Source organism: Triticum urartu, chromosome 1A, assembly GCF_056163025.1.
Source record: "Triticum urartu cultivar PI428250 chromosome 1A, HENAU_Tu73, whole genome shotgun sequence".
NCBI lineage: Eukaryota > Viridiplantae > Streptophyta > Magnoliopsida > Poales > Poaceae > Triticum > Triticum urartu.
The window spans coordinates 573,441,266-573,457,347 of record NC_141873.1 but is presented as its reverse complement, the minus strand read 5'-3'; the positions used below and the strand labels follow the sequence as shown (position 1 = coordinate 573,457,347).

At 41.4% G+C, this 16,082-nt stretch overlaps 1 protein-coding gene across 1 annotated transcript; it reads right to left on the bottom strand.

Moving 5' to 3' along the window:
• Window positions 1-14,690: 14,690 nt before the first annotated feature.
• On the bottom strand, window positions 14,691-15,311 carry LOC147992909 (uncharacterized). The gene is made up of 2 exons (XM_087539176.1): window positions 15,093-15,311; window positions 14,691-15,005 (listed from the first exon to the last, which is right to left on the bottom strand). The coding sequence occupies exons 1-2, from the start codon at window positions 15,309-15,311 to the stop codon at window positions 14,691-14,693; spliced, it is 534 nt and encodes a 177-aa protein (XP_087395302.1).
• Between the last annotated feature and the right edge of the window lie 771 nt (window positions 15,312-16,082).

The following is a 16,082-nucleotide window of genomic DNA, read 5'->3' as shown; positions in this document are numbered from 1 at the left end:
ACCAAACCTAATATATGCATATGAGGAGTTTCCGGAATTGTTGTTCATTGTTTCCGGCCTCATTTAAACTTGACTAGATAGGTAGTTTTCATTTGCTTCACCCTCTTGCCATGCTAACAACATTTAATCTTATTGGGTACATAACCGAGAGAGAACTAAATAATGGATGTGGTGCTCCGTCAATATGCAACCCGTTGCATATTGAGCTCCACTTAATTTGTAGTTTTGATTGTTGCACTTTGCCTTGTCATGCATATTTAAACCGGACATGCATCATATTTGTTTGCGCATCGTGCCATGTTGTTGTAGTGGTTGTTTACTATGTTGTGTACTTCTTTTCCGGTGTTTGCTTCTTCGAGTTGATTCCGGTAACGTCGTGTTGTGAGGACCCGTTCGTCTACGTCCGTTTGTCTTCTTCATGGACTCGTTCTTCTTCCTTGCGGGATTTCAGGCAAGATGATCATACCCTCGAAATCACTACTATCTTTGCTTTGCCAGATGCTTGCTCTTTTGCTATGCCTATGTTGCGATACCTACCACTTGCTTGTCATGCCTCCTATATTGTTGAACCAAGCCTCTAACCCACCTTGTCCTAGCAAATCGTTGATTGGCTATGTTACCGCTTTGCTCAGCCCCTCTTATAGCGTTTTTAGTTGCAGGTGAAGATTGAAGTTTGTTCCTTGTTGGAACATGGAGATGTTGTTCCTTGTTGGAACATGCTTATTAGTTGGGATATCACTATATATCTTATTTAATTAATGCATCTATATACTTGGTAAAGGGTGGAAGGCTCGGCCTTATGCCTGGTGTTTTGTTCCACTCTTGCCGCCCTAGTTTCCGTCATATCGGTGTTATGTTCCCGGATTTTGTGTTCCTTACGCGGTTGGGCTATTATGGGAACCCCTTGACAGTTCGCCTTAAGTAAAGCTCTTCCAGCAATGCCCAACATTGGTTTTACCATTCGCCACCTAGCCTTTTCTTTTCCCTTGGGAGTCACGCTCCTGAGGGTCATCATTATTTTACCCCCCCCCCCGGGCCAGTGCTCCTCTGAGTGTTGGTCCAACTGAGCGATGTCCGAGGCTACCAGGGGCAACTCTGGGCTGGCTTACCCGATGTCTTGCTCATTCGGTGTGCCCTAAGAACGAGATATGTGCAGCTCCTATCGGGATTTGTCGGCACATCTGGGTGCTGTTGCTGGTTTAGTTTTACCCTGTCGAAAAGTCTTGTTGTACCGGGATACCGAGTTTGATCGGAATGTCTCGGGAGGAGGTCTATTCCTTCGTTGACCGTGAGAGCTTGTCATGGGCTAAGTTGGGACACCCCTGCAGGGATTTGAACTTTCGAAAGCCGTGCCCGCGGTTATGGGCAGATGGGAATTTGTTAATGTCTGGTTGTAGAAAACCTGAACTTGACCTTAATTAAAATGAGTCAACCGCGTGTGTAACCGTGATGGTCTCTTTCCGGCGGAGTCCGGGTAGTGAACACGGTTGTTGGAGTTATGCTTGACGTAGGTTGTTTTAGGATCACTTCTTGATCATATTTTTATCGACCGCGCTTTGCCTTCTCTTCTCGCTCTCTTTTGCGAATATGTTAGCCACCATATATGCTAGTCGCTTGCTGCAGCTCCACCTCATACCTTTACCTTACCCATTAAGCTTAAATAGTCTTGATCGCGAGGGTGCGAGATTGCTGAGTCCCCGTGACTCACAGATACTTCCAAACCCAGCTTGCAGGTGCCGATGAGTCCGTGCAGATGACGCAACCAAGCTCAGGAGGAGCTCGATGAAGATCTTGTACTTTGTGTTGTTTTGTTCTAGTTGATCAGTAGTGGATCCCAGTTGGGGTCGATCGGGGACCTTGTCGCATTTGGGGTTCTTCTTTTATTTTGGTTCCGTAGTCGGACCTTGATTGTATTTGGATGATGCAATGCTTTGTTCATGTAAATTGTGTGAAGTGGCGATTGTAAGCCAACTATGTATCTTTTCCCTTTATGTATTACATGCGTTGTGTGAAGATTACCTCACTTGCGACATTGCTTTCAATGCGGTTATGCCTCTAAGTCGTGCTTCGACACGTGGGAGATATAGCCGCATCGAGGGCGTGACAGGAGGCAACCCAATTTTATTTTTATTCCTTGATTTTTGCTCATGTTTAGTAACAAATAATTTATCTAGCCTCTGTTTTGGTTGTGTTTTTTGTGTTTAATTAGTGTTTGTGCCAAGTAGAACCGTTGGGAAGACTTGGGGAAAGTCTTGTTGAACTTGCTGTAAAAAACAGAAACTTTAGCGCTCACGAGAACTGCTGTAATTTTTATTTGGAGAGTGCTATTTAGTTAATTATTTTGGCAGATGATTAATAGATAAATTCCTCACTTCCAGCAATTTATTTTAGATTTTTTGGGGTTCCAGATCTTGTGCTAGCTACAGATTACTACAGACTGTTCTGTTTTTGACAGATTCTGTTTTTCGTGTGTTGTTTGCTTATTTTGATGAATCTATGGCTAGTAAAATAGTTTTTAATCCATAGAGAAGTTGGAATACAGTAGGTTTAACACCAATATAAATAAAGAATGAGTTCATTACAGTACCTTGAAGTGGTCTTTTGTTTTCTTTCACTAACGGAGCTCACGAGATTTTCTACTTTAAGTTTTGTGTTGTGAAGTTTTGAAGTTTTGGGTAAAGATTTGATGGATTATGGAACAAGGAGTGGCAAGAGCCTAAGCTTGGGGATGCCTATGGCACCCCCAATATAATCTAAGGACACCTAAAAGCCAAAGCTTGGGGATGCCCCGGAAGGCATCCCCTCTTTCGTCTACTTCTATCGGTAACTTTACTTGGAGCTATATTTTTATTTGCCACATGATATGTGTTTTGCTTGGAGCGTCTTGTATGATTTAAGTCTTTGCATGTTAGTTTACCACAATCATCCTTGCTGTACACACCTTTTGAGAGAGCCATACATGATTTGGAATTTGTTGGAATACTCTATGTGTTTCGCTTATATCTTTTGAGTTATATAATTTTGATCTAGTACTTCCCTTATATCTTTTAGAGCACGGTGGTGGATTGATACGTCTCCAACGTATCTATAATTTCTGATTGCTCCATGCTATATTATCTACTGTTTTGGACTATATTGGGCTTTATTTTCCACTTTTATATTATTTTTGGGACTAACCTATTAATCGGAGGCCCAACCCAGAATTGCTGTTTTTTTGCCTATTTCAGTGTTTCGAAGAAACGGAATATCAAACGGAGTCCAAACGGAATAAACCTTTCTGAAACGTGATTTTCTTCCCGAATATGACCCAGGAGACTTGGACCCTACGCCAAGGAAGCTTCGAGGTGGGCACGAGGTAGGGGGCGCGCCCTATACCCCCAGGCACGCCCCCACCCTCGTGGGCCCACCGAAGCTCCACCGATGTACTTCTTCCTCCTATATATACCTATGTACCCCCAAACGAATAGGGACGGAGACAAAAACCTAATTCCACCGCCACAACTTTCTGTATCCACGAGATCCCATCTTGGGGCCTGTTCCGGAGCTCCGCCGGAGAGGGCCGTCATCACGGAGGGCTTCTACATCATCATAGCCTCTCCGATGAAGTGTGAGTAGTTTACCTCAGACCTTCGGGTCCATAGTTATTAGCTAGATGGCTTCTTCTCTCTTTTTGGATCTCAATACAAAGTTCTCCCCCTCTCTCGTGGAGATCTATTCGATGTAATCTTCTTCTTTTTTGCAGTGTGTTTGTTGAGATCGATGAATTGTGGGTTTATGATCAAGTCTATCTATGAATAATATTTGAATCTTCTCTGAATTCTTTTATGTATGATTGGTTATCTTTGCAAGTCTCTTCGAATTATCCGTTTGGTTTGGCCAACTAGATTGGTAGTTCTTGCCATGGGAGAAGTGCTTAGCTTTGGGTTCGATCTTGCGGTGTCCTTTCCCAGTGACAGAAGGGGCAGCAAGGCACGTATTGCATCGTTGCCATCGAGGATAACAAGATGGGGTTTATTTCATATTGCATGAATTTATCTCTCTACATCATGTCATCTTGCTTAAAGCATTACTCCGTTTTTAACTTAATACTCTAGATGCATGATGGATAGCGGTCGATGAGTGGAGTAATAGTAGTAGATGCAGAATCGTTTCGGTCTACTTGTCACGGACGTGATGCCTATATACATGATCATGCCTAGATATTCTCATAACTATGCTCAATTCTGTCAATTGCTCAATAGTAATTTGTTCACCCACCATAGAATACTTATACTCTTGAGAGTAGCCACTAGTGAAACCTATGGCCCCCGGGTCTATTCTCATCATATCAATCTCCATCACTTTAATCTTGCTTTGCTTTTATTTTGCCTTTTACTTTTCACTTTGCATCTCTATACCAAAAATACCAAAAAATATTATATCTATCAGATCTCACTCTCGTAAGTGACCGTGAAGGGATTGACAACCCCTAATCGCGTTGGTTGCGAGTAGCTATCATTTTGTGCAGGTACAAGGGACTTGAGCGTGGCCTCCTTCTGGATTGATACCTTGGTTCTCAAAAACTGAAGGAAATACTTACGCTACTCTGCTGCATCATCCTTTCCTCTTCAGGGAAATCCAACGCAAGCTCAAGAGGTAGCAAGAAGAATTTCTGGCGCCGTTGCTGGGGAGTCTACGCAAAAAGTCAACATACCAAGTACCCATCACAATCCCTATCTCTCGCATTACATTAGTTGCCATTTGCCTCTCGTTTTCCTCTCCCCCACTTCACCCTTGCCGTTTTATTCGCCCTCTCCTTTTCCTTCTCCTTATCCTTCCCTTTTTTCCGTTTGCCTTTTTCTCGCTTGCCTTTTGTTTGCTCGTGTGTTGGATTGCTTGTTTGTCGCGATGGCTCAACCGAGATTTGGTGATCTTCGCCTTAAAAGGTTAGAGGAGATCGAAAACAACGTTAAGAAGTTTATGGTTTTGCAATTTGAGCATAATAATTTCTTTAGAAACGAGCTTAAGGAACAAAAAGGTTTTATGAGTTATATGAATAAAGAGCTTGATGATATGTCTAAATAATTTGATGGTATAAGATCCCAAATTGCTCGTCTAGAAAAGATGACTGCTGAAATTTCGGATATGCAAGCCACCTTAGTCAATAAGATGTCCGCTAAACCGAATTCCTATGAAAATCAAGATGAAGATCTAAAAGTTATTGATGTGTCTCCTATTAAATCTTTGTTTTGCAATATGAATCTTGATGAAACTAAATATGATCTTCCTTTACCTAGAAGGCGTTCTAAAAATTCGGAGTATTTAGATCTCTATGATGAAGTTGATGAAAGTGGGATTGAAAGAAATAAAAATCCAGTTGTTGCTAAACCCACTATATTGTATTTCAAGGAATTTAATTATGAAAGTTTCTCTTTAATTGATTGTATTTCCTTGTTGCAATCCGTGCTAAATTCTCCACATGCTTATAGTCAAAAGAAAGCCTTCACCGAACATATTGTTGATGCCTTGATGCAATCTTATGAAGAAAAACTTGAGTTGAAAGTTTCTATCCCTAGTAAACTCTATGATGAGTGGGAATCAACTATTAAAATTAAAATTAAAGATCATGAGTTTTATGCTTTGTGTGATTTGGGTGCTAGTGTCTCCACTATCCCCAAAACTTTGTGTGATTTGCTAGATTTCCGCGATTTTGATGATTGCTCTCTAAACTTGCATCTTGCGGATTCTACTATTAAGAAACCTGTGAGAAGGATTAATGATGTTCTTATTGTTGCAAATAGGAATTATGTGCCCGTAGATTTCATTGTTCTTGATATAGATTGCAATCCTTCTTGCCCTATTATTCTTGGTAGACCTTTCCTTAGAACGGTTGGTGCGATTATTGATATGAAGGAAGGGAATATTAGATTTCAATTTCCATTAAAAAGGGCATGGAAAACTTTCCAAGAAAGAAAATAAAATTTCCATATGAAACTATCATGAGAGCCACCTATGGATTGCCTACCAAAGATGGCAATACCTAGATCTATCCTCGCTTTTATGCCTAGCTAGGGGCGTTAAACGATAGCGCTTGTTGGGAGGCAACCCAATTTTATTTTTTATTCCTTGCTTTTTGCTCCTGTTTAGTAATAAATAAATTATCTAGCCTTTGTTTTGGTTGTGTTTTTTGTGTTTAATTAGTGTTTGTGCCAATTAGAACCGTTGGGAAGACTTGGGAAAAGTCTTGTTGAACTTGCTGTAAAAAACAGAAACTTTAGCGCTCACGAGAACTGCTGTCACTTTTATTATGAGAGTGATATTTAGTTAATTCTTTTTGCAGATGATTAATAGATAAATTACTCACGTCCAGAAATTTATTTTAGATTTTTTGGGGTTCCAGATCTTGCGCTAGCTACAGATTACTACAGACTGTTCTGTTTTTGACAGATTCTGTTTTTCGTGTGTTGTTTGCTTATTTTGATGAATCTATGGCTAGTAAAATAGTTTTTAATCCATAGAGAAGTTGGAATACAGTAGGTTTAACACCAATATAAATAAAGAATGAGTTCATTACAGTACCTTGAAGTGGTCTTTTGTTTTCTTTCACTAACGGAGCTCACGAGATTTTCTACTTTAAGTTTTGTGTTGTGAAGTTTTCAAGTTTTGGGTAAAGATTTGATGGATTATGGAACAAGGAGTGGCAAGAGCCTAAGCTTGGGGATGCCCATGGCACCCCCAAGATAATCCAAGGACACCAAAAAGTCAAAGCTTGGGGATGCCCCGGAAGGCATCCCCTCTTTCGTCCACTTCCATCGGTAATTTACTTGGAGCTATATTTTTATTTACCAACATGATATGTGTTTTGCTTGGAGCGTCTTGTATTATTTGTGTCCTTGTGTTTTAGTGTGCCACAATCATCCTTGCTGTACACACCTTTTGAGAGAGCCATGCATGAATTAAAATTTGATAGAATACTCTATGTGCTTCACTTATATCTTTTGAGCTATGTAGTTTTGCTCTATGTGCTTCACTTATATCTTTTGAGCGTTATAATTTTGCTCTATGTGCTTCACTTATATCTTTTGAGCTATGTAGTTTTGCTCTATGTGCTTCATTTATATCTTTTGAGCGTTATAATTTTGCTCTATGTGCTTCACTTAGATCTTTTAGAGCACAGTGGTGGATTTGTTTTAAAGAAACTATTGATCTCTCATGCTTCACTTAAATTATTTTGAGAGTCTCTTAATAGCATGGTAATTGCTTAATAATAATATGCTTGGTATTCAAGATTTGTGAAACTTTCTTTTGAGTGCATTGAATACTAAGAAAAGATTGAAGCATGATAATTGTTTTGAGATATGGAGGTGATAATATTAGAGTCATGCTAGTTGAGTAGTTGTGAATTTAAAGAATACTTGTGTTAAAGTTTGTGATTCCCATAGCATGCACGTATGGTTAACCGTTATGTGATGAAGTCGGAGCATGATTTATTTATTGATTGTCTTCCTTATGAGTGGCGGTCGGGGACGATCGATGGTCTTTTCCTACCAATCTATCCCCTAGGAGCATGCGCGTAATACTTTGCTTTGATAACTTCTAGATTTTTGCAATAAGTATATGAGTTCTTTATGACTAATGTTTAGTCCATGGATTATATGCACTTTTCCCCATCCTTCCACCATTTCTAGCCTCTCTAATACCGCGCACTTTTCGCGGGTATCATACACCTACCATATACCTTCCTCAAAACAGCCACCATACCTACCTATCATGGCATTTCCATAGCCATTCCAAGATATATTGCCATGCAACTTTCCACCGTTCTGTTTATTATGGCACGCTCCATCATTTTCATATTGCTAGCATGATCATGTAGTTGACATCGTATTTGTGGCAAAGCCACCGTTCATAATTCTTTCATACATGTCACTCTTGATTCATTGCATATCCCGGTACACCGCCGGAGGCATTCATATAGAGTCATATTTTGTTCTAAGTATCGAGTTGTTGAGTTGTAAGAAAAATAAAAGTGTGATGATCATCATTTTTAGAGCGTTGTCCCAAGTGAGGAAAGAATGATGGAGACTATGATTCCCCCATAAGTCCGGATGAGACTCCAGACGAAAAAAAAGAGGCCATAAAAAAAGAGAAAAGGCCCAAATAAAAAAGTGAGAGAAAAAGAGAGAAGGGACAATGTTACTATCCTTTTAACACACTTGTGCTTCAAAGTAGCACCATGATCTTCCTGATAGAGAGTCTCTCGTTATGTCACTTTCATATACTAGTGGGAATTTTACATTATAGAACTTGGCTTGTATATTCCAATGATGGGCTTCCTCAAAATGCCCTAGGTCTTCGTGAGCAAGCAAGTTGGATGCATACCCACTTAGTTTCTTTTGATGAGCTTTCATATACTTATAGCTCTAGTGCATCCGTTGCATGGCAATCCCTACTCACTCACATTGATATCTATTGATGGGCATCTCCAACGTATCTATAATTTTTGATTGCTCCATGCTATATTATATACTGTTTTGGACTATATTGGGCTTTATTTTCCACTTTTATATTATTTTTGGGACTAACCTATTAACCGAAGGCCCAGCCCAGAATTGTTGTTTTTTTGCCTATTTCAGTGTTTTGAAGAAACGGAATATCAAACGGAGTCCAAACGGAATAAACCTTTCTGGAACGTGATTTCCTTCCCGAATATGACCCAGGAGACTTGGACCCTACGCCAAGGAAGCTTCGAGGTGGGCATGAGGTAGGGGGCGCACCCTATACCCCCAGGCACGCCCCCACCCTCGTGGGCCCACCGAAGCTCCACCGACGTACTTCTTCCTCCTATATATACCTACGTACCCCCAAACGAACAGGGACGGAGCCAAAAACCTAATTCCACCGCCGCAACTTTCTGTATCCACGAGATCCCATCTTGGGGCCTGTTCCGGAGCTCCGCCGGAGAGGGCCGTCATCACGGAGGGCTTCTACATCATCATAGCCTCTCCGATGAAGTGTGAGTAGTTTACCTCAGACCTTCGGGTCCATAGTTATTAGCTAGATGGCTTCTTCTCTCTTTTCGGATCTCAATACAAAGTTCTCCCCCTCTCTCGTGGAGATCTATTCGGTGTAATCTTCTTCTTTTTTGCGGTGTGTTTGTTGAGACCGATGAATTGTGGGTTTATGATCAAGTCTATCTATGAATAATATTTGAATCTTCTCTAAATTCTTTTATGTATGATTGGTTATCTTTGCAAGTATCTTCGAATTATCCGTTTGGTTTGGCCAACTAGATTGGTAGTTCTTGCCATGGGAGAAGTGCTTAGCTTTGGGTTCGATCTTGCGGTGTCCTTTCCCAGTGATAGAAGGGGCAGCAAGGCGCGTATTGCATCGTTGCCATCGAGGATAACAAGATGGGGTTTATTTCATATTGCATGAATTTATCTCTCTACATCATGTCATCTTGCTTAAAGCGTTACTCTGTTTTTAACTTAATACTCTAGATGCATGCCGGATAGCGGTCGATGAGTGGAGTAATAGTAGTAGATGCAGAATCGTTTCGGTCTACTTGTCATGGACGTGATGCCTATATACATGATCATGCCTAGATATTCTCATAACTATGCTCAATTCTGTCAATTGCTCAATAGTAATTTGTTCACCCACCGTAGAATACTTATACTCTTGAGAGAAGCCACTAGTGAAACCTATGGCCCCCGGGTCTATTCTCATCATATCAATCTCCATCACTTTAATCTTGCTTTGCTTTTACTTTGCCTTTTACTTTTCACTTTGCATCTCTATACCAAAAATACCAAAAAATATTATATCTATCAGATCTCACTCTCGTAAGTGACCATGAAGGGATTGACAACCCCTAATCGGGTTGGTTGCGAGTAGCCATCGTTTTGTGCAGGTACAAGGGACTTGAGCGTGGCCTCTTACTAGATTGATACCTTGGTTCTCAAAAACTGAGGGGAATACTTACGCTACTCTGCTGCATCATCCTTTCCTCTTCGGGGAAATCCAACGCAAGCTCAAGAGGTAGCATGGATTTGTTTTATAGAAACTATTGATCTCTCATGCTTCACTTAGATTATTTTGAGAGTCTTAATAGCATGGTAATTTGCTTAAAATCCTAATATGCTAGGTACTCAAGATTAGTAAAATTTTCTTAAGAGTGTTTTGAATACTAAGAGAAGTTTGATGCTTGATAATTGTTTTGAGATATGGTGGTAATAATATCAAAGTCGTGCTAGTTGAGTAGTTGTGAAATTGAAAAATACTTGTGTTGAGGTTTGCAAGTCCCATAGCATGCACGTATGGTAAACGTTATGCAACATATTTGAAACATGAGGTGTTATTTGATTGTCTTCCTTATGAGTGGCGGTCGGGGACGAGCGATGGTCTTTTCCTACCAATCTATCCCTCTAGGAGCATGCGCGTAGTACCGAGGTTTTTGATGACTTGTAGATTTTTGCAATAAGTATGTGAGTTCTTTATGACTAATGTTGAGTCCGTGGATTATACGCACTCTCACCCTTCCATCCTTGCTAGCCTCTTCGGTACCGTGCATTGCCCTTTCTCACATTGAGAGTTGGCGCAAACTTCACCGGTGCATCCAAACCCCGTGATATGATACGCTCTTTCACACATAAACCTCCTTATATCTTCCTCAAAACAGCCACCATACCTACCTATTATGGCATTTCCATAGCCATTCCGAGATATATTGCCCAGCAACTTTCCATCATTCCGTTCATCATGGCACATTCATCATTGTCATATTGCTTAGCATGATCATGTAGTTGACATAGTATTTGTGGCAAAGCCACCGTTCATAATTTTTCATATATGTCACTCTTGGTCCATTGCATATCCCGGTACACCGCCGGAGGCATTCATATAGAGTCATCTTTTGTTCTAGTATCAAGTTGTAATCATTGAGTTGTAAATAAATAGAAGTGTGATGATCATCATTTTCTAGAGCATTGTCCCAAGTGAGGAAAAAAGAGAGAGAAAGGCCATAAAAAAGAGAAGGCCCAAAAAATGAGAGAAAAAGAGAGAAGGGACAATGTTACTATCCTTTGCCACACTTGTGCTTCAAAGTAGCACCATAATCTTCACGTTAGAGAGTCTCTTGTTTTGTCACTTTCATATACTAGTGGGAATTTTCATTATAGAACTTGGCTTGTATATTCCAACAATGGGCCTTCTCAAGTGCCCTAGGTCTTCGTGAGCAAGCAAGTTGGATGCACACCCACTAGTTTCTTCTGTTGAGCTTTCATACATTTATAGCTCTAGTGCATCCGTTGCATGGAAATCCCTACTCCTTGCATTAACATCAATCGGTGGGCATCTCCATAGCCCATTGATTAGCCTCGTTGATGTGAGACTTTCTCCTCTTTTGTCTTCTCCACATAACCCCCCTCATTATATTCTATTCCGCCTATAGTGCTATGTCCATGGCTCGCGCTCATATATTGTGTGAAAGTTTATAGGTTTGAGATTACTAAAGTATGAAACAATTGCTTGGCTTCCCCCCCCCCCCCCCGGGGTTGTGCATGATGAGAGCATTCTTGTGTGACGAAAATGAAACATGACTAAACCATATGATTTTGTAGGGATGAACTTTCTTTGGCCATGTTATTTTGAGAAGACATAATTGCTTAGTTAGTATGCTTGAAGTATTATTATTTTTATGTCAATATGAACTTTTGTCTTGAATCTTTCGGATCAGAATATTCATACCACAATTAAGAAGAATTACATTAAAATTATGCCAAGTAGCACTCCGCATCAAAAATTCTGTTTTTATCATTTACCTACTCGAGGACGAGCAGGAATTAAGCTTGGGGATGCTTGATACGTCTCCAACGTATCTATAATTTTTTATTGCTCCATGCTATATTATCTACTGTTTTGGACATTATTGGGCTTTATTATCCACTTTTATATTATTTTTGGGACTAACCTATTAACCGGAGGCCCAAACCAGAATTGTTGTTTTTTGCCTGTTTTAGGGTTTCGAAGAAAAGGAATATCAAACGGAGTCCAAATGGAATGAAACCTTCGGGGACGTGATTTTCTCAACAGATAAGACCCAGGAGACTTGGACCCTACGCCAAGGCACGTAACAGGAGGCCACGAGGTAGGGGGGCGCGTCCTACCCTACCAGGCGTGCCCCCCACCCTCGTGGGCCCCTTGTTGCTCCACCGACGTACTTCTTCCTCCTATATATATCCACGTACCCCCAAACGATCAGAGAAGGAGCCAAAACCCTAATTCCACTGCCGTAACTTTCTGTATCCACGAGATCCCATCTTGGGGCCTGTTCCGGAGCTCCGCCGGAGGGGGCATCGATCACGGAGGGCTTCTACATCAACACCATAGCCCCTCCGATGAAGTGTGAGTAGTTTATCTCAGACCTACGGGTCCATAGTTAGTAGCTAGATGGCTTCTTCTCTCTTTTTGGATCTCAATACAATGTTCTCCCCCTCTCTTGTGGAGATCTATTCGATGTAATCTTTTTTTTGCGGTGTGTTTGTTGAGACCGATGAATTGTGGGTTTATGACCAAGTCTATCTATGAATAATATTTGAATCTTCTCTGAATTATTTTATGTATAATTGGTTATCTTTGCAAGTCTCTTCAAATTATCAGTTTGGTTTGGCCTACTAGATTGATCTCTCATGCAATGGGAGAAGTGCTTAGCTTTGGGTTCAATCTTGCGGTGTCCTTTCCCGGTGACAGTAAGGGCAGCAAGGCACGTATTGTATTGTTGCCATCGAGGATAACAAGATGGGGTTTTCTTCATATTGCATGAGTGTATCCCTCTACATCATGTCATCTTGCTTAAGGCGTTACTTTGTTTTTAACTTAATACTCTAGATGCATGCTGGATAGCGGTCGATGAGTGGAGTAATAGTAGTAGATGCAGGCAGGAGTCGGTCTACTTGTTTCGGACGTGATGCCTATATAGATGATCATGCCTAGATATTCTCATAACTATGCTCAATTCTGTCAATTGCTCAACAGTAATTTGTTCACCCATCGTAGAATACTTATGCTCTCGAGAGAAGCCACTAGTGAAACCTATGGCCCCCGGGTCTATCTTTATCATATTGTTCTCCTACTACTTTGCTATTTACTTTGTCTTTATTTTACTTTGCATCTTTATCATAAAAATACCAAAAATATTATCTTTATCATATCTATCAGATCTCACTCTCGTAAGTGGCCTCATAGGGATTGACAACCCCTATTTGCGTTGGTTGCGAGGATTTATTTGTTTTGTGCAGGTACGAGGGACTCGCGCATAGCCTCCTACTGGATTGATACCTTGGTTCTCAAAAACTGAGGGAAATACTTACGCTACTTTGCTGCATCATCCCTTCCTCTTCGGGGAAAACCAACACAGTGCTCAAGAGGTAGCAGCATGGCACTGTAATTATTTGCTCAATGTGTGGGACTGCTGGACATAACAAGATAGGTTGCAAGCAAAATCCAGAGAGAGGCAAGAAGATGAATGCCCATCTTAAGAAGACTAGCAAAAAAAGGGACACAACAAAGGTAAATTTCATTGATTTACATGAGTTTTACTATTTTCTCTTGAATTTTACTAAATTAACATGAATTTAACAATTATAGTGAGTTTACATGAGTATTACTAACTTCTTTTGAATTTTACTAGGTTGGTCCATCTTCACAGCCTTCTCAACCAACAACTATGGTAGCACCAATGTCTACCCCTAGATCATCTCCATCTATGACAGCTACTGCACCAACCTGCAACAGGAACTGCCCGAAGATCATTTGGAACTATGCCAAGTACTGCAGCTTCAAGGTTTAAACCTCCCAGGAAGTCATCAGCAAATGCACAAGTTGGACCATCTACTACAAATAAAAGAAGAAAGAGGGCTCCTGCATCTTCACTGCCCAGCTACCAATAATTCACTGCAAGTGGCAACTAGTTACATATTTGTGTTGATCATGTACTGAACTATGTCCTTTTGGTTATCATGTACTGAACTATGTGCTTTTGGTGATCCTCTAATGAACTATGTCCTTTTGGTGAACTGGGATGTTGTAAACTGAGATGCTGTCAACTGAAATGCAGTCAAATTTCAAGCACTGTTTGCTTTATGTGCACTGTATTTGCACTTTGTTTCTTACAAATCAATTACTATCACTTTGCTATGCAAATGCCAGCAGAAATGCTGTCAAATGAAATGCAATCAAATTTCAAGCACTGTTTGCTTTATGTGCACTGTATTTGCACTTTGTTTCTTACAAATCAATTACTGTCATTTTGCTATGCAAATTCCAGCCGAAATGCTGTCAAATGAAATGCAATCAAATTTCAAGCAATGTTTGCTACATATATGCAGTGTATTTGCACATTCTTTCTTACATATCAACTACTTTCATTTTACTATGCAAATGCCAGCAGAAATGCTGTCAAAATGCAAGCAATGTTCACAGCAGAGTTCTCATACTGTCAACTTGCTCATTTCCATAGAATTGATACAAAATAGCTACTGCAACTTTCATTGAAAACTGATATTTTCATTTACTGACAGATCATAGTCTCATTGATAACAAACCACTCCCAGATCACAAATAATAGCATTACAAACCATTGCACACATGTTCATTGCACTTGCACTTTTTCCTAGCAAAAGAACTCACACCAACTGCTAACCTCACATTCAGTACACTAGCATTTTCCCTAGGAAAACACCTGCCACAAAGACAATGAAAACCATCACCACATTCATATATTTGCCTTTCATTGCTTCTAGTTCTGCATTCTTATCCTTTAACTGAACCTGCAGAGACATAACCACATTCTGTAATGCTGCTTCATGACCAGACACAGGCACATTTGGAATTTCATCTTCAGCCTCAGCCACAGATCTCTGACCCTTTAGCCTCCACACCTCATCTCTCAAATCTCCAATCAAGTCACTAAAATACTTGGGCAAAGGATCATGATGCCATTTCACATAGACACATCCACCATGCTATTCAACAGAAAAAGAAATCAATCACAAGCTAAGAGCAAGAAAAGAGCAGCAGAAAAGGACTTGAGCACAGAAAATGGGGCTCACCATTGCATCCACACAGGCGTAGTACCTCCTGCCGGGGTTTTGGCGGCTCCACGAGATCCATCTTGGCGCCTTGCGCGGCTGTCTGCAGTGGCACATCTTCGGCGGCTCATACGCCATTGGGCTCTCCCTGTAAGCTACAAGAGACCTCGACTTCGTCTCCCTCCTTCTACTGGCGCGGCGGAAGCCGGGAGCGGAAGAAGCCCCTGAACTCCACGACATCGCGCCGCTCTTGTCCCTGCCTTCGTCGTGCTCTGCTCCCCGTCGCCCCTGCCGCTGTTGTGCTCTGTGCCCCATCGCCCTTGCCGCCGCTAACCCTAGCACCCCGCTGCCCAAATTCCCCAATCCTTAAAACAAAAACGACCACACCACCAGTCAACACTTCCACTGGCTGGCCCACAAGTCAGGTCAACAATCCCGGTTGACTAGTGCCACATCATCGTTTTTAGCCTAAAACGCTGTCAGGGTTCATTTTGGACCGGGATTAGTGAGTTGGGTGTGCTGATTTTCGGAATTTGAAATTCAGGGTTCAATTTAGCTAACGCCAACGAGTTCAGGGTTTATTTTGGACTTTTTCCGTTTGGGTGTATGCTGACCGGCCGTGGAGCCAGGGGTGAAATTGGGCCTGGGGCAATTGGGGCTGTAGCCCTAGTCGTGGCCCAACTAGCACTTAAACATATAGTTGCAAATATTTGAGAATTTGTGGTACATAGAAGCCCAGCCCCAGTCTTCAGATCGACCTCACGTACACGTACAAGGCTTCAGCCCATTAGCCCCACTCCAGTCCATCGATCAGATCATCAGAGCAGAAAACCAATCGCGCACTGCAAGTTGACGATTCGATCTGTCGCTCATTCGTCAAAAAAAAAAAATCCCTCTCCCGATCGGCAACAGAGAAACCCTTGCCTCGCTCGGCTGCGCCGCCGTCCTCGTCAGTTATCAACCCGTGATTCCCCGACGCGCCGGCCGCCAGGTCCGGCGTCCTAACCACCT